The 18,977-nt window shown below is 52.5% G+C and overlaps 7 protein-coding genes across 7 annotated transcripts; 3 read left to right on the top strand and 4 right to left on the bottom strand.

Annotated features, from left to right (window-relative positions):
- Window positions 1-1,549: 1,549 nt before the first annotated feature.
- BDV14DRAFT_166949 (putative NAD+ kinase) lies at window positions 1,550-3,989 on the bottom strand. The gene is made up of 3 exons (XM_073767591.1): window positions 2,416-3,989; window positions 2,087-2,363; window positions 1,550-2,034 (listed from the first exon to the last, which is right to left on the bottom strand). Exons 1-3 carry the CDS (start codon window positions 3,383-3,385, stop codon window positions 1,878-1,880), a joined length of 1,404 nt encoding a protein of 467 aa, XP_073631875.1. The 5' UTR covers window positions 3,386-3,989; the 3' UTR covers window positions 1,550-1,877.
- A 71-nt stretch (window positions 3,990-4,060) lies between these two features.
- BDV14DRAFT_166947 (uncharacterized protein) lies at window positions 4,061-5,004 on the top strand. The gene is made up of 2 exons (XM_073767590.1): window positions 4,061-4,628; window positions 4,689-5,004. Exon 1 carries the CDS (start codon window positions 4,303-4,305, stop codon window positions 4,594-4,596), a length of 294 nt encoding a protein of 97 aa, XP_073631874.1. The 5' UTR covers window positions 4,061-4,302; the 3' UTR covers window positions 4,597-4,628; window positions 4,689-5,004.
- Window positions 5,005-5,297: 293 nt separating this feature from the next.
- Window positions 5,298-6,409, top strand: BDV14DRAFT_132454 (trafficking protein particle complex subunit 5). The gene is made up of 2 exons (XM_073766154.1): window positions 5,298-5,765; window positions 5,821-6,409. Exons 1-2 carry the CDS (start codon window positions 5,485-5,487, stop codon window positions 6,308-6,310), a joined length of 771 nt encoding a protein of 256 aa, XP_073631873.1. The 5' UTR covers window positions 5,298-5,484; the 3' UTR covers window positions 6,311-6,409.
- A 234-nt stretch (window positions 6,410-6,643) lies between these two features.
- On the bottom strand, window positions 6,644-8,407 carry BDV14DRAFT_166943 (microfibrillar-associated 1 family protein). The gene has a single exon (XM_073767589.1). The coding sequence runs from the start codon at window positions 8,197-8,199 to the stop codon at window positions 6,718-6,720; it is 1,482 nt and encodes a 493-aa protein (XP_073631872.1). The 5' UTR covers window positions 8,200-8,407; the 3' UTR covers window positions 6,644-6,717.
- Window positions 8,408-8,563: 156 nt separating this feature from the next.
- Window positions 8,564-9,428, top strand: BDV14DRAFT_166941 (putative ssDNA binding protein Ssb3). The gene is made up of 2 exons (XM_073767588.1): window positions 8,564-9,004; window positions 9,088-9,428. The coding sequence occupies exons 1-2, from the start codon at window positions 8,707-8,709 to the stop codon at window positions 9,159-9,161; spliced, it is 372 nt and encodes a 123-aa protein (XP_073631871.1). The 5' UTR covers window positions 8,564-8,706; the 3' UTR covers window positions 9,162-9,428.
- Window positions 9,429-9,790: 362 nt separating this feature from the next.
- Window positions 9,791-13,541, bottom strand: BDV14DRAFT_196714 (putative GATA transcription factor (Ams2); the record flags this gene model as incomplete). The annotated part of the gene is made up of 4 exons (XM_073772506.1): window positions 9,791-11,073; window positions 11,123-13,230; window positions 13,287-13,440; window positions 13,502-13,541. The coding sequence occupies 4 exons, from the start codon at window positions 13,539-13,541 to the stop codon at window positions 9,791-9,793; spliced, it is 3,585 nt and encodes a 1,194-aa protein (XP_073631870.1).
- Window positions 13,542-15,748: 2,207 nt separating this feature from the next.
- On the bottom strand, window positions 15,749-18,603 carry BDV14DRAFT_166934 (putative dihydroxyacetone kinase (DakA)). The gene is made up of 5 exons (XM_073767587.1): window positions 18,393-18,603; window positions 17,974-18,291; window positions 17,295-17,802; window positions 16,617-17,242; window positions 15,749-16,564 (listed from the first exon to the last, which is right to left on the bottom strand). Exons 2-5 carry the CDS (start codon window positions 17,981-17,983, stop codon window positions 15,936-15,938), a joined length of 1,773 nt encoding a protein of 590 aa, XP_073631869.1. The 5' UTR covers window positions 17,984-18,291; window positions 18,393-18,603; the 3' UTR covers window positions 15,749-15,935.
- Between the last annotated feature and the right edge of the window lie 374 nt (window positions 18,604-18,977).

The raw sequence follows: 18,977 nt of genomic DNA, 5'->3' as shown, positions 1-18,977 counted from the left end.
CAGGAGTCAGTGCCCTGTGCTCTACGTATCCTCGTCGTCTGCGATGCAGCTCACGGCTCTATCTCGGCCGTTTTCGGGAACTCCCTGTTGCATCAAGTTCTGAGCCCTTGCTTCATCGACTGATCGATATCTGCAAAGTCCAACGCCAATTGTACATAGGACTTCGATATCACATCTATCACCCACGCTTACGGCATTGCCCAACCATGGTCATTGGAACGAACAATGAAGTGCCCAGGCCCAAGCCGCCAGGCCCCCTAAAAGAAGAAGATTAGCCATTCCATGGATCGATAACCTTGCCCAGCGTCATCCCGCGCTTTGTCCCATGTGACGAGGTATCGACTCTGCCTTAGAGCAAGGCCCGGGCACCCCGTCGACGGGACAAATGCCGATTAGCCCTTCCTATTGAATAGGAGAAGGACTCCTTGCGCCTTCCTTCTTCATGTCTGCACTCTACGCATCACTTCGTCATGGGCAGGCACGATGGACGGACGAGTCGTGCCTTCCTAGCTTGGACCTTCACGCATCGCACCTTCCTCAGACGCCAATACATATTGCGCTTGACGAGGAAGGTGCGATAGACAAAGGCGCACCTTCCTACCTTGAGCGGTCCACCGTCGCACCTTCCCTACAGGTCGCATTGTACATGTCTCGGGCTACGAGGTCCTTCCGCGGGCGTCTCAAGAGCTCGGACGGCGTGGATGGACGAGCTATCTTCGCTACATTGACAAGCTGGCGTACATCGATGGGATGTCCGAACCACAGGACCGAGAAACAACTGGTGCGTAGAGAAAACATATATTGCACTCGTCACTGGCTATGTGTGTCCTCAGCGGGAGCTAGAGCATCTATAGGTAATTAGGTATATCGACCGCGACCTGCGTCTCATGCATGCTTTCCGCCAAACCCGCTGGCCGTCTACACGTCCAATTACTCGTGTTCGACGATTACCCAGAGCGCACAGATACTTGTAGCGACTGGAATCCTAATAACGTAGGCAGGCAGGCAGGTAGGCGGACCGGTAGAGCAGTACATCCATCGGAGGTCTACCCCATACCTTGTAACGAACAACGCGCAGCGCAAACAATGTACCTTGAGTATGTATCCTATCCTATCCAGAGAAATCAGCATAAGTCCATCAAACCTCTCGTAGATGCAAGAAAGCAAGACAGTGGATATAAAAAGTAGATCTCTCTCTCTCGGAATCAGACATCCAAGGAAGTACAATACGCTCAGAGCACGTCTATGATGGGTTCATGGCGACGGCTGGTAGCGTGGAAACTGCGAATGTGGAATGTGTTTCATCATAAGAGCGAGAGAGAGGGGGGTACAAGGATACAAGGACGGTATACAGGACAGAACAGGAAGGTAGAAGGGGTGGTGCGAAGCTTACCTATTAGTTTTGAGCTGTTCGCGATGCGCAAGTGTTAGTTAATTGAGTGGTGAAGTTCAGAGCACAATTATGAGGACTTAGAATCGCATTATATTCTCCTGGACTTATAGGCGGTTGGCTGTAGCATCTTTTGAGCTGTCGAGCTCGAGTTGCGCAGGTGTTGATGAGGAGAAAAAAATTTAGCGTCAGATGGCCGGGTTATATACTCTGCCTCAGGCTGCCATGGAAACCAACACGACCCATACAACGAAAATTCTAGAGAAGGCTAGATAGAAAGAAGCCTTCGAAGCTCCACTACAGTGAAGAACCTTGGTCTCGTTCATTTTGTATTCCTAGTCTCTCTTTGCTGCCCATGTTGACCCATAACCAAGCGGTCGTTGGTAGTATTCAAGAGCAGATCGACGGAAATATATATCTGCCAAATGCTCCCACGTGAATGCCAATAATATCATCTTATTTTCTTGTACCCAGATGCGCCAATAAACTACTGCATGGCCTTTTGTTTTGATCGCGTATTCCAGTTCAATGTTTTCGACAAACTATGCATCCAATCATCACCTCGCTCTCCGGGAGGTAATACGTTGGCGAACGGATACCGTGAAGCCGAGACGGTCACGTAGTCACCAGGTAGCAGTTCAACCCTGCCACGCGTTAGATCCGTCACTAGGATAATGAAGTTGGTTGATTGCTTACCTCTGTCGCCCGTCGAAGCTAGCCCACGAGCTAGTCCGCGCATCGTAGGGAACGCCAACTCGGAGCACGACGGTGTCAGGAAGGATAATCGGGCGGAAAGAGAGTGTATGTGCGCAGATAGCGGTGATCAGGATGACGGGGTTGTCTGGATGTGAAAGAGAGCCTCCTGCGGCCATATTGTAGGCTGTTGAGCCAGTTGGCGTGGATATGCAGACGCCATCAGCTTGGAGAGTTGTGAAATGTTCGTCGCCGCCAAAAAGTTCGATTGAAGACATTGCTATAGAGGATTAGTAGACGATTCTGACCCTGAATGTACTGGTTATGCTCACTTGGATTCGGCCCTCTGTCGACGACAAGATCGTTCAAGATGTGCACAGCTCCATCAGGGCGATGACTCAACGTTCCATCTGATTCATCCCCAATCAGTTCTTCCACTAGATCTCGCTGCTTCTTGCTCGCTGGCGTTTCTCTCTTATGCGGGTTGCTACGCATGATAGTACACTCGAATCGTAGCCGTAGACTGACTAGGACACCGTCATGAATCGCGGAGCTGAGGATGTTTTGGTAGTCGTTGAAGTCAAACTTGGTCAGGAACCCAAGGGAGCCTAGAGAGAATGACAAGACCGGCGGTACTACGTGCTGGAATAGCCAGCTCGTGTAGAGGACGGTTCCATCGCCACCTAATGTTACGACAAAGTCGAAACGATGCCCCTGCTCGGTGGCCAGTTTTGTGTCCCAGAACTTGAGCCTCTCTTTCGCAGCTGGTTCCTTCTCCAACAGCCCCTCATAATCGAATTCTGGGTCGACTTGCAACTTTTTCTCGATATACACCACATACCTTGTCTCGCGATCCTCGGACAATAGCCACCTCGTGACCTCGCGCGTCGAGTCTACGACAGACTCATCTCCCGCCTTTGTCACGAGGAATATCGTCTTGACGCTGAGCTTGAGCCGGATATTATCCAGTTTCTTGGATAGGTTGCGCACATTCCACGCCATGTCAGAAAGTTGTTTTTTCGTCAAGTGTCGCGATTCAACCTCCGTCGGAGATATATTTGAGTCTTTTGAAACTTTATTTGTATCCGTTTCCTCCCCAGTGTCCTCCTCATCGTCCTCCTCAATGGCGATGTCATGTTCACTCGGCTCATTGACGATGTCCGCCTCGAGTTTCGACTTGTCTTTTGATATCCGGAAGTTTGCGATTCTCGCAGGCGTGAGGCCCTCACCAGCGATTAGGGAATGGACAAAGCATGCTGTCGCTTCGTCGGGATGGTCGGGCAATCTTGGCTCGTCGGCCATCACAAGGGAGGCTTTGCGGCGGTGGGTGCTCGTTCGTGGCGGGAGTAAGACCTAGCAATATCTCGGCATTAGAACATAGCTAGGGTATATAGATGAGCGGTATAGGTACCTCAAACTGGCCGGGCGATTCGTTCTCTTGTCCGTCGTGGCCCTTGAAGAGTCAGCGCGGGGAAAGCTTCCAGATCGCGAGGGGGCGACGGTACAGAATCCCGAGAACGTCGTCTGTCCATTGTGCTTGGCGGACCAATGCGTCACTATTGGTCCTGAGTTGTCGATAAATGACGATAGATTATGTTCTGTTGGTCATATTGGTTGGCAGTCGCTTGACTTTGCAGGTGTAGGTAGGTAGGTCGTGGGCTGGTCTGGCTGGAGGAAGCGGTCGATGACGTCGGTCCACCGCGGAGATCGGATCGATCTCCTTGCCTCGCCCAACAAAGAATGCTTCTCGCAGGTTTGATTCCATCTTTCTTTGCCGTAGTTTTCCAACCATGTAGATTGGAGGAGACAGAGGAAAACAGTGTCTTCTGAAGTCACTGCTGGAGACGCTGAGGGAAATCACGGGTTGACAGCCGCTAAATGAAACAAGCCCGTCCTATCAGGCACCACCCTATGGCGCCCAGTTAGCTCTTACAGCCAATTTGTTTGTCAATTGACAGTCTATTGGCGCAATTGTCACGTCCTGGAGGTTTAGTTGTATACTTTGGCTTCATCAGCCGTGGTGGCGTCAACAAAGGGCCTAGGCTGTCTCACATTGTATGCTATCCACTGTTCGCTCTGTCCAACGAAGTGCGCTATATCTATCCAAGGAAGGTACGACCGTGCCCTCATGAATTATCCAGGATAGGAAGGAGCATTTGCGGTGGCCGCTTGTAAGCTGGCAGAGAAGATGCTGCTAAAGGAATTGGAGGATTGAGAGCATGATTTGCCTTCGTTCCGCTTGTCGCTACATGATCTCGCGCCCGTATCATCAACATCAACTCCCAAGACCCTGGGTTGCCATTACGCTGAGCAATACCAGAAGGCGCATCCTCCCGTACAGCGACGCATGTTCACCTTTGCCAGTCGATGTTTCTATGGGCCAAGTATCCGTTCCTATCGGCCTTGCGCGGAGTCCTTGCCTTTGTAACTTGCAGAATGGTCCTTGCTGCGTCGCCGTTTTGCTCGTCTTGACAATTGGAAGTGAACGTCGGCCCCGGACAGAGCTGGTGTAACGCCACTATAACGTTCGAACGTGAGGAAGATGCTAGGCATTTATTAGCCCTATCCTAGTGTACTCCTGCCCTGGGGATCGGTGGAAACGTACAGTCTAACCGTCTTTTAAATCCAGCCAATCATCAGAAGCTCAGACCATCAACTCAAGGCTTCCATGACTGGCCCGGGAAGCCCATGAAAGGACGAGCCGCTTTGGATTTTTTAAGGGGGTCCCAGTTGTTTTCGCGCGCGCGGAGCTCTCGTTGTCGTCGTCGACGATCCCGGGCTCGTTTCTTCCTCTGCCTGGCGGCTTGGAGCTCCTCGCGGCTTTTGCCGGTGATGAGACGGCGTATCCAGTCCAGCATTGTTTAAATTCGTTTGATTCTTGTTGGGTTTCTTGTTGGGTTTCTTGTTGGGTTTCTTGTTGGCGTGCCAGAGATATCTTCAAAAACAACAGCTGACGCCCTCGAAGGGTGCAGGCGACACTAAATAATGCTGGCGTAGTCTCGGCATCACGGTTCCCGGAAGTCCGTAGGCCCTGGACTTGAACAGGTATGGCATAGTTAGTATTGATCCTTTAATAACTGCGGTGCCCGGCTGGCTGCGACTCATAGTAAATGGCCCCAAGCTGCACCAATGAGAGTTGTCGCTGGCCGTAGCGAACTGCCAGCCCTCCGCTCCGCCATTCTCGCTGCTGCCACTCCACTCCTCCATCACCGCGACAGACAAGCATCTTACTTCCGTCTCACCCCTGCGAACCTTGCGAGCGTTTGCCCATCTTATGAAATACGCATCATACAACGCATTGAACATGCACCATCCCTGATCTGTCCAATTGCAACGGAATCTCGACCATTGCTCGAACCCCCGTCCATAATCACTCCCCACACTCCTCCAACTCATACATCATGGCGCACCCGCCACGACATTCCTCAATGCTGTCAATGAGCAGTAATGCGCAGAGCGCTACTCCGACAGAGAAACAGCTCCCTCAACAACCCCAAATCCAAGGTCCCACCCAAACAACACCCGGCCTCCGCGTTCCCTCGAACCGCAAAACAATCTACGACAGACACCTGAACCGGAGTCGAAATACAGAATCTAGCCGAGCGAGCTTCGCTTTTCTATTCGGGGAGATGGTCACGTATGCTCAGCGGAGAGTAACGGGTATACAAGACCTTGAGCGACGGTGAGCTCATTACTATCTCCGTGATGGCCGGTCACAAACTAATGCAAACGGGCAGACTAAACGAACAAGGCTACCCCCTCGGTCTCCGCCTCCTCGACCTCCTCTTCTACCGCACAATGTCTAGCTCCTCTTCCTCCGCCCTCTCAAGCTCCTCAACCTCAGCCTCACCACCCAATAGACCCCTCCGCATCCTCCCTCTCCTCCACCTAATCCACGGCCCGCTTTGGCGCCTCCTTTTCAACCGCCCCGCAGACGCCCTCGAGCACTCCGTCTCACCAGATACGCCGAACGAGTATATGATTACAGACAACGACCCCCTTGTCAATACGTATATTAGCGTGCCGAAGGAAATGAACCAGCTCAACTGCGCGGCGTTTGTTGCGGGAATCATTGAGGGCGTTTGTGATGGGTGTGGGTTTGAGGCGAAGGTTACGGCTCACAACCAGCCGACAGAGTTGTGGCCCAGCCGGACTATCTTTCTACTGAGGTTTGGAGAGAGTGTTATGGAGAGAGAGAAGGTTTTGGAGCGGGCGGGTGTGAAATAAGCTGGCTGAGTTGATAAAAAAGTGAGGTGGCTACGGATCTTAGAAATGGTGCACCGAGCATGATGCATACAAGCGGCGGCATCGGATACCTTGAGCCTTCGTCAGTACCGAATCGCCGGCGACGTCCTTGAATAGGAGCTCACGCACCGAAGGCTCACATCCAGTACCTCTGCAGAATCTGGGAGGCAAGGTCTCGGATGCACGCAGGCTCAACACTACATGCCTACGTCGGGCTCGGTCTACCCGCAATCAGAAGAAACCAGAAGCGCAAAAGGCTTCTCCCAAATTCAATGAATAATGATGAGACCATACCAATAGAAACAGATCTTTTATATGTCATACATCATGAATGAAGCCCTCGGCTTTATTATACACCTCAACGCCATAGTAGATACACGAGTGATCCCTCAAGAAACACTCCTCATACGCCTCCTCTTCTCTCTGTCCTCGTAAGGCGAAGGACTCCGCTTCCTGCGATACCGCTCAGACGAGCGCTCCCGACTACCATCTCTATCCCTCCGATCATCCCTCCGGTCTCGTCTAGGCGACCTAGAATTAGATCTCGGCCTGCGCCTCTCTCTTACAACAGAAGCATTCGCACCAGTAGGCCCCTTAGGCCCCGCATCCCCCCGATCAGGCAAGAACCGCTCATCCGTAACGCCCACCGGCGCATCCGCTCGCCGCCGATTACTATATCCGTCGCCGAACCGCCCCGTATCCTCAGACCGGAGATCCTTGTACCGCGTGCGGCCCTTCTTGCCTAGCTTCGTCATATCCCGAATCTGCATGTACTGAGGCAGTGTCTCGCGCGAGACATCATCTGCGAACCGAGCGCCCATGACATTCCGCTTGTCAAGGCCCTCCTTTTCAAGATCGGGCCGGAAGAATGCGCCCTTGTGGAAGTATCGCTGCATGTACCCCGTTTGACCGCGCGATGCGTCGCGCTCTTCTTTTTGTTTCGCGATGAATTCGGAGTCTTCGCGCTCGCGCTCTTCGGCTGTGAGGTTTCGGCGGCGCTCGATCTCCTCGCGCTCCTTTTCTGCTGCTTCGATCGCTTCGCGCTCACGCTTGATGCGCTTTAGTTCGCGCAGTTTCCACGCGGCGTATTCGGCTTCCGGGTCTTTATTGTCTGTATCGTCGATTTCGGCCTCTTCGTTGGCCATTTGCTCGTCGTCGTCCCAGGCTTTGTTTGCTGAGCTGCGTGCGATGGCGTCCTTTTCGATTTGTTCGCGGACGAGGGCGTCAGCTTTTTCTTGTCGTTGGGCTTTGCGCGCTTCGGACTCGGCTATTGAGTCTGCTAAGCCCGGGGCGGAGGAGTCTGTGGGTGCGTTTGCGCGTTTGTCTTTCTTGATGAATGTTGGACGGAGGAGGACGCGGCGGGGGGTTTCGTCTTCGGAGCTGCTTTCTTCTTCTGAGCTTTCTTCTTCTGAGCTTTCTTCTTCGGATTCTTCTTCCTCTTCCTCTTCTTCTTCTGCCACGGGGGGTTTAGAAGGTCGCGGTACACCAGCTTGACCAGCTGTAGCCGTAGGCGCACGTGCAGACACAGCTACACCATCACTCTCATCCTTTCCCTCGTCTTCTTCATCCGTCACAAACCCCTCCTCGTCATCCTCTACCTCCTTCTGCTGAATGCTAACATCCTGAACCCCCTTCGTAACGGCCTTCGCGCCCGGAAACGACGTCGCCTTAGGTGTAGAAGCTTGCTTTCGTCGTTGCGCTTCTGCCTTTCTCCTTTCTTCTTGCCTTCTAAGTTCCTCGGCGTTGTCCTCTTCTTCCTCTTCTTCTGATGATGAGGGTTCTTCGGGGGCAGCTTTTCCGGGGCGGTAGCGCGCTGGTCTTTGGGGGTTTGCGGTCATGCCGCGGTGGGAGGTTGGAAAGGGGGGCGGCATTTTGATGCTAGGTCGTGGAGGAGGAGGAGATTCGTGGTGGTCTTGAGAGTTGAGGTTCTAGCGTCGGGGTGGATGTCGATTTGTTGGAGAATCAAGCAGCCATTTATTTAGCAAGGTGTATTCGCACTAAATCCAGCAGGTAGAAAATTAGTATGAGCGCACAAGTTCAGCGCCCCGAGTCGCGAAAATTGTTCAAGTCAAGTCTATGATATGACGGCGCGGCGATATCAATCTCGAAAGTGCTACCTCCGCCGGCCGCCAAGGCGGTCTGGAGCTCTAGCAGCCTGGCAGGTAAATGACACACGTGATCACGCGTCCTCGTGTTACGCGCCAAATCCCCTCCACTCCGCTCAATCCATCCATACCTATCTACATTGAGAAACACCACAAGAAAACCTCACTTGACGCCGTTCGAATCCATATCCCACATTAGAACCCTCTCCGCCAAACAACTCGAGTTAACCACACATCTTAACCCCAAAACCACAAAGAAAAATTGCAACAAAAATGTCCCTCCAAACCCCCCGCATCCTCCCAACACACCTCCACGCCTTCAACCCAGCAACATCCGGCGCACGCTCTCCGCCCCCCGTCCGACTTCTCGGAACAGTCTCTTCGCTACGCGGCGACACAGCAAGCATAACCTGCGGCTCGCACGGCGAAGTAACGCTCATCCTAAAGCCCGACTCGCATCTGCAGATGGGGAAGTTGGTCGAGGTTGTTGGGAAGGTCGCGGAGGTTCCGGGGGGTGGGCTGGGGATTAGGGTGTTGGCGACGACGGATTGGGGAAATCCGGCTTCTTGTGGTGAGTTTTGCTGCCATCGTTCAAGAGGAGGAGGGTGTGAGGTTTGGGTTGGGTAATGAACTGATGCTAATTGTGTTGCGCAGATTACAAGATCTACGAGAAGGTTGTGGATGTTACGCATAAGTTGAAGCCTATCTTCTATGATTCGGCGGAATAGATAAGGCTGGACTTGGTTCGATTTGACTTGGTTTATTCTGTGACGCTTTTCATGGTGTTATTGCGATGCATATCTGGACCATGAACCCTTGCGAACGCCGACGCGCCGTTCTATTCCATCCATATACCCGAATGATGAAGCAAAAATGGAGGCTATGGTCTGATTAGTGGTAGGAATGGAGAAGTCTGGAAGACTTTCGGCTGGCTTTATTACCGCGCTTTCCGCATCTTGTATATGTGCTGCATCAGACTTTACTGCTACTGGACATGTTAATGATCAAAATATGACATGAGACATGCACTCTTAAACCATTCTCAAGAATCTCGTAGCTCTACAGTTTTTACGATGTCGAGGAACAAAGTCATCTTATCCAATGTATTGTTATTGAATTGCTATGGTATCTAAATCACTCGCAAGCTCTAATCGCTTGTGCAGAGTTTTGAAATATTCCAACCCATGTAACCGATATAAAAAATCGAGTAAAGTCTGCCGTTACCAATAAACCTCACAAAGGAGTTGCTGTGTGGTATGCCAGAAGAAAGTACACCAAACGCCTTCGCTGGAAATAATCAAGAAAAGGAAAGTCGAGGATATAGTGAAAAAAGGAAACTCGTAACACATGGTGTATCTTAAGCTTGTTCGGGATTGCTGGCCTGGGTCGCGGATAGATCGGTCTTGTCGCCCATGGCCAGTCCGTCAGCCTGAAGCGCATCCGAGCTAAAGAAGCCGGAGTCAAGAGTGCGCGGGTCAGGGTACTGGAACATGTCCTTCTGGAGATCAGGCTCAGAGAGAAGAGCGTTGATGATGTCTGCTGAGTTGTCGTGGTTCCCGTCCGACTTGGATGGCGAAAGGTCTGACGGGAGCCAGTCTGCCCAGTTGCTGTTGTTGGAGTCAAGACCGAAGAGGGGATCCGTGTGAATGGCATCATCAGAGAAGATGTCAACAAACATCTCATCCATGCCCTGGAATGCAGCCGTGCCGAAGATATCATCCGACATTAACGGAAGGTCAGGGAATTGGGAACGAGATCGACCGGGGGTTCGGCTCAGACGATTAACAGATCCCGGACTACTCTGAACGCGTTGCAGGCGACGTGCAGAGTGTCGAGTAGGGGTGGTATCCAGTGCCGCAACCTTTCGGGTCATGGCAGCCGGTGAGACAGGAAGTGAGTGTCGCTTCTCGCTGGCGTTAACACGTTGGTTGCGTCGCCGAGGAGTCGGACTGGTGCAGAGGTCAAATCCGAACGAGGGACTCTCGAAAAGCCGATCCAGGCCAGTCGCAGCCTGGTTTTCTTTCGCACCGGAGTCCTTGGAGGACTCTTGAGCGGCGGAGATGCGCGAGCTTCGCTGAGGGCTGTTTAATACTGACTGGCCTAATGCTTTTAAAGGACCCCCCTCGTTCTGTGAATTAGGAAACAAGACTCTCCTAACTGGCTTGGGAGTAAGATCTTTCTCACCCTGGGCTGAAGCATTGCGGTTTACAAGATTCCTAGCCGGGCTAGACTGAATGGCCCGCCGGAGCGCTTCCATGGCATCACCCTCCTGCCAAAGTCTCCCTGCAACGTCGGACGACTTTCGCGGCTCCATGCTGTTTGCGCGGCGGCGTTTCGGTGACGGTTCTTGGACATCGTCGCTTTTATCCTGCTCAGTCTCGCCAAGCCCGTTGGTGGCATCAGTTTCGGGGCCAGGAGTAGCATCATCATCTGCGGCTGGGGTTGAGGCGTCCGATGCCCCCGGTGAGGAAGCGTGCGGCTTGGACGAGTCGCTCCTCGTACGACCGCCAGGACCCTTGTCAGTCGAAAGCGGGCCACCTGTCCTGCGGTTCCTCGTTCGTCTTTTCCTAACATCTTTGCTTTTATTCCACCTATGTTCGGGACGCATGGACTTGAACTTGTGGAGCCAGAGACCACAAGCTTTGAACATATTAGTACGTTAAATCGAAGCTTCCAGGTTATGACTTACGGTTGCAAAGCAGAACGAGAGCGAAATCATCATCATGTTCTGCCAAGCTCTTCTTGTAGATTTTGAATCTGGTGATTTGTCCTTTCTCGTCCTTATCCACGGTTTGCCAGAAAAACACAAGAGGATCTTTGCCGAGCTCATTGGCGGCCTCTTCGCTGCCGTCGAACTCTTTGCTGTGGGCCCTGCGCCAGGTAGGGGTTTCGATGGCACCGCAGTTCTCACAAAATGGTGGCACTGATCCGTCACGAATGCACCTTTCGAGACGTGCTTGCACTTGCTTGACTTGTTTCAGCCGCTTGGAGCCCGCTCCGCTGCGAGGCTTGCCGTCTTCGCTCATTATTTGACCGCCAGGGGTCGCAGCAGTGGCATCGCTGGGCACGACGGGATCGCTGGCTGGAATGGCGCTCAGGAGCTGCTCCAATTCGACTTGAGAAATAGGCGCTGGAGCCAGAGGTTTCGGCGCAGGTCTCACACCAGCACGTGAAGAAGGCCGCGAGGAAGGCCGAGAGACGGATTGGGAAGCGCGAGCAGGTGGGGCCGGAGCTTCTTTCATCTGCTGCTGCTCAGTCGGTCCAGCGCTGACGGGGGTATTTTGAGCCTGAATTTGAGGTTGTTTCTGGGCTTGCTTTTCGATAGGTTCTTGGCTCATGTGTGAGTTTCCACTTGGTTGCTGTTGCAGGGCATCGCTGGCAGGACGATTTTGAATCTGGACTTCTGGTGTTTCCACCACGCTAGCAGGGGAGCTAGCCTGGGCAGCAGAACGAACAGTCCGCTTTGGCTTCTTGGTGATCGCCGAAGCTGATTTAACACCATCATCAAAGGGAGCACCTAGCTCACTATCCAGAAGCTCATCAATGCCAGCGCTCATGAATCTGGAATCAAGATCAGCCGTCATCGGAGGAAGGACTGGGCTAGATCTAGTCGGAAGTCCATATTCCAGGACGGGTGGTGAAGACGGCATAGTAAACGAGTTTTCGAATAAGCCCTGGTATCTGGAGTCTTCGGGCGAGGTTGCGGCAGGTTCGACGGAGGGATGATCATCACTGGCAGGGTAAGGTGATGTGTATAGAGTATTGCTTTGAGTCGACGACTCCCGTAGGAGGCTCGGAAGGGGACGGGAGCGGCGAGGTAGGTTGTTGGCACATGAAATGGGGGTTGGAGGGCGAACAGGTTCTTCAGTCGAGTTTTGAGCTGCAGAGAGCAAAGGGTTGACGGGCGTTGGGCGATGAATACGAACAGAAGCGGCTGTGCTTGCAGCCACTCTCAAAGAGCTGGGCTGCCTTTCGATATTCAGGTCATTTTTTCCAGGTGCATCGGCCCGGTACAGCTTGGCTCTTTTCCGGGGCTGCTGCTCAAATGATTCTTCACAGCTACCATATCCTGACTGAATCGAGTCCCTGCGGCTAGAGCATCTTGCGAAAGCTTGGAAATCGGCATCGCGCATAGAAGCACTCGACGAAGGGCGAATAACATCGCTTTGGCTCCGTTCCAGGTGGTGGGGTCGTGAAGCGGGCGGTTCCTGCTGTTGGAAGTGAAATTGATCCCTCGGGGTGTGAACTCTGCTTGTGGTGCTGAGGGCGGACTGCGCAGGCGAGGTGGGACGAAACGGTGGGTTGGCCGGCATTGACTGGATATCTCTTGGAGTAGAGCCTGCGCTAAGGATCTGATGAAACTTCTCAATGCCAGAATGATCCATCGGTGACTGTGCCAGGGGAACAGGCTGCGATGTGGGCGTCATCAAGTCGGGATTCTGGCGAACAAAATCCGTCCAAGCCTGAGCATCAAACTCGTGGGGGATGACGTTGCTGAGTTCCCTGTATTTTTGCATGCTTTGCAAATACTCGCTTTGCATCGTAGTCGGCACAGGCACAAGTTTCAATTTAACCTCCAACGTTTCCTGAGCACCTTTGGAAAATAATCCCAGAACGTTCTTGCAGACTCGGCCGGTTACCATTGTCATCGACTGGTGTGCAGGTGCATTGGGGGTGGGTGATGCCGATGCCAAAACCCATGACAGCATTCCCTGCCCGACGAGGGGGGTCTCATATTCCGAGTAGTCGTAAGCGTAAACGGTGTAATCCTGACCTAGCTGAGCGACTAGTTCCGGACTAGAGAACACACAATTAGCACACAATGTAAAACTCCAGCCACTCGTAACACCCACCTTGCACAGACAATGGCTTGGATGCAGGTCTTGAGCTCGATCACCCCGATCTGCGTTTTCTCATCCAAGACAGCAGTCTGTATTTCGAGCAGATGAGGCCATCGAGCTAAACAATTCGTTTTGCTGTCGTTATCGAATGTGTAGAGCACCTTCACTGTATAATCAAAGGTTCATGGTTAGCACTCTTCAACAGATGGTCTGATGTTCAAACTCACGCCTCATCGGCCGGACGGAAATTCCGTCCTGAGATTCCATCCCACCCGATAACAGACACTTTTCATGTGCAACAACCAAGTTGAGTATGAGCGGATGTATTGTGGGAAGTGGTCAAGTGTTAGTCCTCCAGAAGGGGTGGGCGTGGAGAGATTGTAGCGTAAGGGACGTGGGATCGGTAAGAATGTGTTCCACGACAGCGATTGAAGGAGAAGCAATAACGGTGACAGTTCAATCCCCTCAATGCCTTATCGGATCGATGGTCTGACAAATAGCGGGCGGTCGACCGGGTGAAGTGCAGAGGTATGTGGTGATTTGCAGCGAGGTTCCCAGGAGGAGATGCGGAATGCAAACGCGGGACGAGGAAACAACGAAGGGAGAGGATGCGGTGAGAAAGCTAGGAAGAAGAAGAACCGGTTTTTCTTTTCTTCTTCATTCGACACGTCGAGAAGAGCTGCAGCTCTGGAAGCAGGGACGGAGGGGAGGTTGGGGGAGAATGGAGGAATAGGAAGAGAAAGAAGACGACGCCTTGCGTAAAGCAGCGGAGACGTGAAGCTTTGAGATCGCCGCCAGTTCGAGCGTGTCGGACGCGACGTGCCTCAACAGCCAATCACAGCTCGCGTATTCTCTGCGGGACAAACACGGCAAACACGGCGCTGACGCGAGACACGTGACCCCATCCACGCCAAGCGCGACTCGGTCTGACCAGCAACTTGCGACCTTTCCTTCCGGCAGCAGTTGACGGAGTTTGAATTTCACAAGAGGAATCGAGATCCTCCGCCCTTCTTATACTCCCAGCTACTTCAAGCAGTTTTGGTTCAGAGGCTTACCCCTCCTTTACATCCATCATGCTATATCAGATGACTCATCTGGTTTCTAGTTCGATGAAGCCATCCCAAGTCCAACGTTCAACCTCGTCGCAAACATCCCACCGCATCACTCTGAACACTTGAGAATCCACGACTGCCTCTTATCTACTCATACCTTCCGGTCCTTCCGTCATTTAGGTTCTATTGACGCTATCATCCCGCGTCTCCGTCTTGCACGACGCGCATCCGCACAAAGGCTTGGTTCCATCTATATGCATCACGTCCCTTCGGAACCAACATCCTCGCACTTTTTCATCGCATCCATGTCGCATCAACAATTTGTTTCGTAACTCATCGTCTTTTATCATCAAATGATATGACACTTCTCTATCTGGGCTTCATTTCATCATCTCAGCATCCAACAAGCACCATGGCCGTATCGCATCCGATCTACCTAGTCCTTCGAGAGCGGCGTCCTAACAACCTTCACAAGCTCACCATATTCATGAGCCCATTCTTTAGATCCGGTCAACATTTCCATCAAGGGGCCCGGCCCAGCTGATGCGCGTTTCGACGCCGTCGGCATGATACACATACTATCCAGGGCAGCGAAAGTTGGCGCCGCGCCTTTCTCTTTGGCCATCCACGTAGGATTTTCCAGGGTGGCCGTTCTAGCTGGGCTATCATGTCTCATGAACCCAGGCCAGGACTTTCACGTGACATACCATGCTAAATTTTCCATCTTCCGGTTTAAAGCTATACAAAGACATCATGCCATACGTAGTAGCCTCGATTCGTCCTCATAGTGCCCCTCTTACTACCAACCTTGATTATAAGTCAAGGGTGGCTCTTCGATCTTGATGAAATAGATTCCAATTCAGGCTTGTTAGCCTGATGTTGGTGTGTAGGTGGGATCTGTAAAAGACCCAACTCAAGCTCATGTGTGAGGTGAATGGGTACGGTGCTTCTCACGGATACTTTCCGCAGCCTATCTTGGTAGGTACTTCTAGGCGGAGACTGCCGCATCATCGCATGTAGTACATACATACTATCTACCTACGCGGCTACCTCTAAGCATCCAAATTCCAAACGAGCACGTGTCCAGCGCACCGCTTGGCCGCAAATCCGAAGGTCTAGTTGATTGCCGATGATGTTTCAAAGACACATTTATAGACAACTGATAACCTAGGTACCACCGGTAGATAGGAAGTTGGCTTAGTGACGCCTGTCGGGTCCAGTGAGGACGCTGCTACAGCTCTTCAATTAATGTTGGTGAACCTTGTTATACCTGGAAGCATGAAGGGTATGGCGGGTAGATGTGACGTGATTCGTGAGCACTTGCTACGGTACATGTATGGAGCCCAAGTTTGATGGGGTCCACTAGTCAATTTTGGGGCTAAGAGTTACGACTCCTTTTCTAGGTCACAATTCTGTAGTTCACAACGCTAGATCATAGGAGGAGTAACGCATCGGCCGTCCGAGGATTACTAGTATAGATTTGGAAACCCCATCTTTCTCATATCGTCATCACATTTTGCAAAACTAAGCTGAAGGACAATTCACGAGACGAATAATTACTATTTCTATGTATTCATGCACATGCCTCTAGCATCAAGGTTTGACACGCTCACAGAGCGCTCGCCAACCCGTTGAAGAACTCGCTAAGACCGTAGGCACCAGGGTCAGGGATCTTGCCTACCCACTCCTCCTCGCCACCGACATACACAGTCCGTCCTAGTGAGGCCTTCATGTGCTTCGTTGCCTCTGTAGCCTCCTCGGCAGCCTTGGCGGCGGCGTGGACATCCTTCTTATCCGAGAGTGTCTGAGAAAATGGGACGAGGGCGTCGATCATGGTGCGGTCACCTGGTTGAGCGGGTGTGTACTTGCCCAGTGCAGTGATCGAGTATTTGAGAGCATTGCCCCAGATCTCGACGTTTGCGGGGGCTTCGGAGCCCTTGTCTTGTTCGCGAAGACCGTGGAGGAGAGCGTTGAGGAAGATGGCGTAGATAGCTCCGGAGGTCCCGTCCATCGTGTTTTCAACGACAGTGACAATTTTGTTGACAGTGTGGACAACATCGCTGTTAAGATCAGCGGAGGAGTCGTTCAGGAGTTTGAGGACGGCTTCAGCACCACGCTTGAGGCCGATTCCGCAGTCTCCGTCTCCGACAATGGTGTCGTAACGTGTAACTTGAGGCTCTACTTCGATCATGCGTTGAAGGCCAGCGCCGAGAACCTTACGGACCGTGGCGATATCCACTAGTGCTTTTGTTAGTATTTCTCATGGGGTAATCATGGGTGGGGGACGCACGCTTGATGTTACTAGGGGGCTGCTCAAGATGAACGACCTTCTTCAGCTCGACAGGGGGTGAGTTCCGGTGCTCCCAAGTAGAAGGAGTGATAGGAGCGGCCCAGCCGACAGCCTCAGCGGGAGCATCGAGGAGCTCAAGGAAAGACTTGCCAGGACCCAGCCCGGTGTCTGCCAGCTTGAGTAGCGAGATGCTGAAACCCAGTCCGTTTAAACTGGTAAGAAATGTGCCTTGGATAACTCGTTCGGACTTGATCTTGTATGTGTCGTTGAGCTGGCGATGGACCTCGTCTGTGATTCCTGACAGCTCGAGGGTGCTGACACCTCCCAGGTTGTTTATCAGCAGCGCAAACGTATCCTCTGGCTTTCGGGTGACGTAGGCGCGGTCTGGGTCGTTGTGATCGAGCATTTGAAGCAACATGGTCTCAACCATCCCCTTTAGGTCTGTCTTTGCCCGGTGAGATCCCGGCTCATTGTGAATACCCATGCCAATCTCAACCTCACCATGCTCGACAAAGTCCTTTGATGGTTCTCTTCCAGGAACGTGGACGTGTTCTAGGGATGATCCGACAGAGACGATATTTGCGTTTGCGAATTGGGCCAAGTTGTAGACCTCCTCGAGCGTCCCACTTGGTGATGTTAGAGTTTGATTACCACATGGGAAAGTACGGTCAGGCTTACCCAGCTTCAGCCAGAGCCCCAACAACCTTCAAGATGAAGATACCACCTCCGATGCCGCGACGGCCGACCTTGCCGCTCTTTTTCTTACCAACGCCGACATCGTCGGCCATGGCGTAAAACTCAGTTTGGACACCGGCAGCGCGGGACTTTTCGGCAGCCATGCCAAAGTTTAGAACGTCACCAGTGTAGTTGTTCGGGATGATGAGCACTCCATTCTCGTGGTTTACACGCTCTAGAGCGCCAATACGAATCTGCTCCGCAGAGGGGGAAGCGAAGATGGTACCCGCAACAGCGGCATCACAGAAACCTTTCCCAACATATCCTCCGAAGGCGGGTTCGTGGCCGGAACCTCCACCTGTCACAATCGCAACTTTTCCTTTTTTGACAGTATCGGGGCGACGGAAAACGATCTTGTTCTCGAGGTCAAGAGCTAGGGAGGGGTTTGTGAGGGTCAAGGAGTTTAGGGCGGTATGGACCAAGTGGGTGGGATCGGTAAAGAAGTGCTTAGCTGGGGAGCGTTAGCGCGTAGTTCGGCGTCAGCTCCGTAAAGTTGGTGGAGCACTCCTCCTGACTTCATGATGATCGTGGGGGAAGCGATGCGGGGGTGACAGGCAGAACATGCAAATGCGGTGCATTGGCCGGAAGTGTAAATGCGACGGAAAGGCTTGGGGATACGTACGCTCTGACATGGTGAACAGTTCGAAGATCTGCGGCCGGGAAAACGATGTATGACGTAGATCCCAAGAATATGGTGGGGTAGACAGTTATCGCAGCGCGCAGCCAAAGGATGGAAGACTGTCGTCCGAGAGAAATCGGATAGTTCTCTTTATACTACTGCACACACTTCGGTACTCTGTCGTCTGGGCGATATTACCCTAAAGAGGAATCCGGGGGGAATTGGCGGTTTCCCAGGAACACTCCGAGCGATGGAGTCACGGTCCAGAATAGATAGGCTCAGCGGGGAAAAAAGTGGAGAATCTGGTGTATACCGAACGCTCTGTTCTCTGTCAGTCTCTGCTTCGAGTCCTGCTTCCGTTGGGTGATTCAATGGCTGGCAAAGGAGGGTTGTTCTTTTCCACTGCTGAGAAGAAGACTGACCTTGGGGTTGCGTCCTGGTGTCTCGGCGGAGGAGAGAATGCAATTGAAGCAATTGCAGCAAAAGTTATGAGAGGCGGATCAAGTGTGAGAGGGAGAGGAATTAGACGGAGTGACAGAGAGAAGCCAGAAGGGGAGTTGACAGAATCGAGGGGCAGGAGGGAGGGACTGGATAAATAGTGAAGCCGTAGGCACCGTGATCCCTGAGCAGGTGACTACTGCTTCGAGATGGCGTAAGCGGGCCAGACAGAAGAGGCAAGGAGACCATTGTTACAGTACTCTGTAAGTACCTTTTCCAGCTCACATGGACAACACGGTGCATGATTCCATCCATACATCAGGAACTGTTCTCGCAAATCCGGTAGCAGATCGGAGCGAAACCGATACTACTGGCAGTGCATCGGCTTACCCAGAGCGGTAATCCCGCCCAGGCCCGGTGTGGTCAAGCGATACCGTTGAGTGGGAGCTGGACAGCTCCAAGTTTCTTTTTCCTGTCTATCGCCTGATGCCACCCTTCCCCACACTGTCGGTATCTCCATTCTCTGCTTTGGTGCTTATCGGCCGAGCTGGCAGTCGTGCATTGGCATC

Source organism: Aspergillus stella-maris (assembly GCF_047715825.1).
Source record: "Aspergillus stella-maris strain CBS 113639 unplaced genomic scaffold BDV14scaffold_7, whole genome shotgun sequence".
Lineage (NCBI taxonomy): Eukaryota > Fungi > Ascomycota > Eurotiomycetes > Eurotiales > Aspergillaceae > Aspergillus > Aspergillus stella-maris.
The sequence above is the reverse complement of the archived record's forward strand: the minus strand, read 5'-3'. Positions and strand labels throughout refer to the sequence as shown.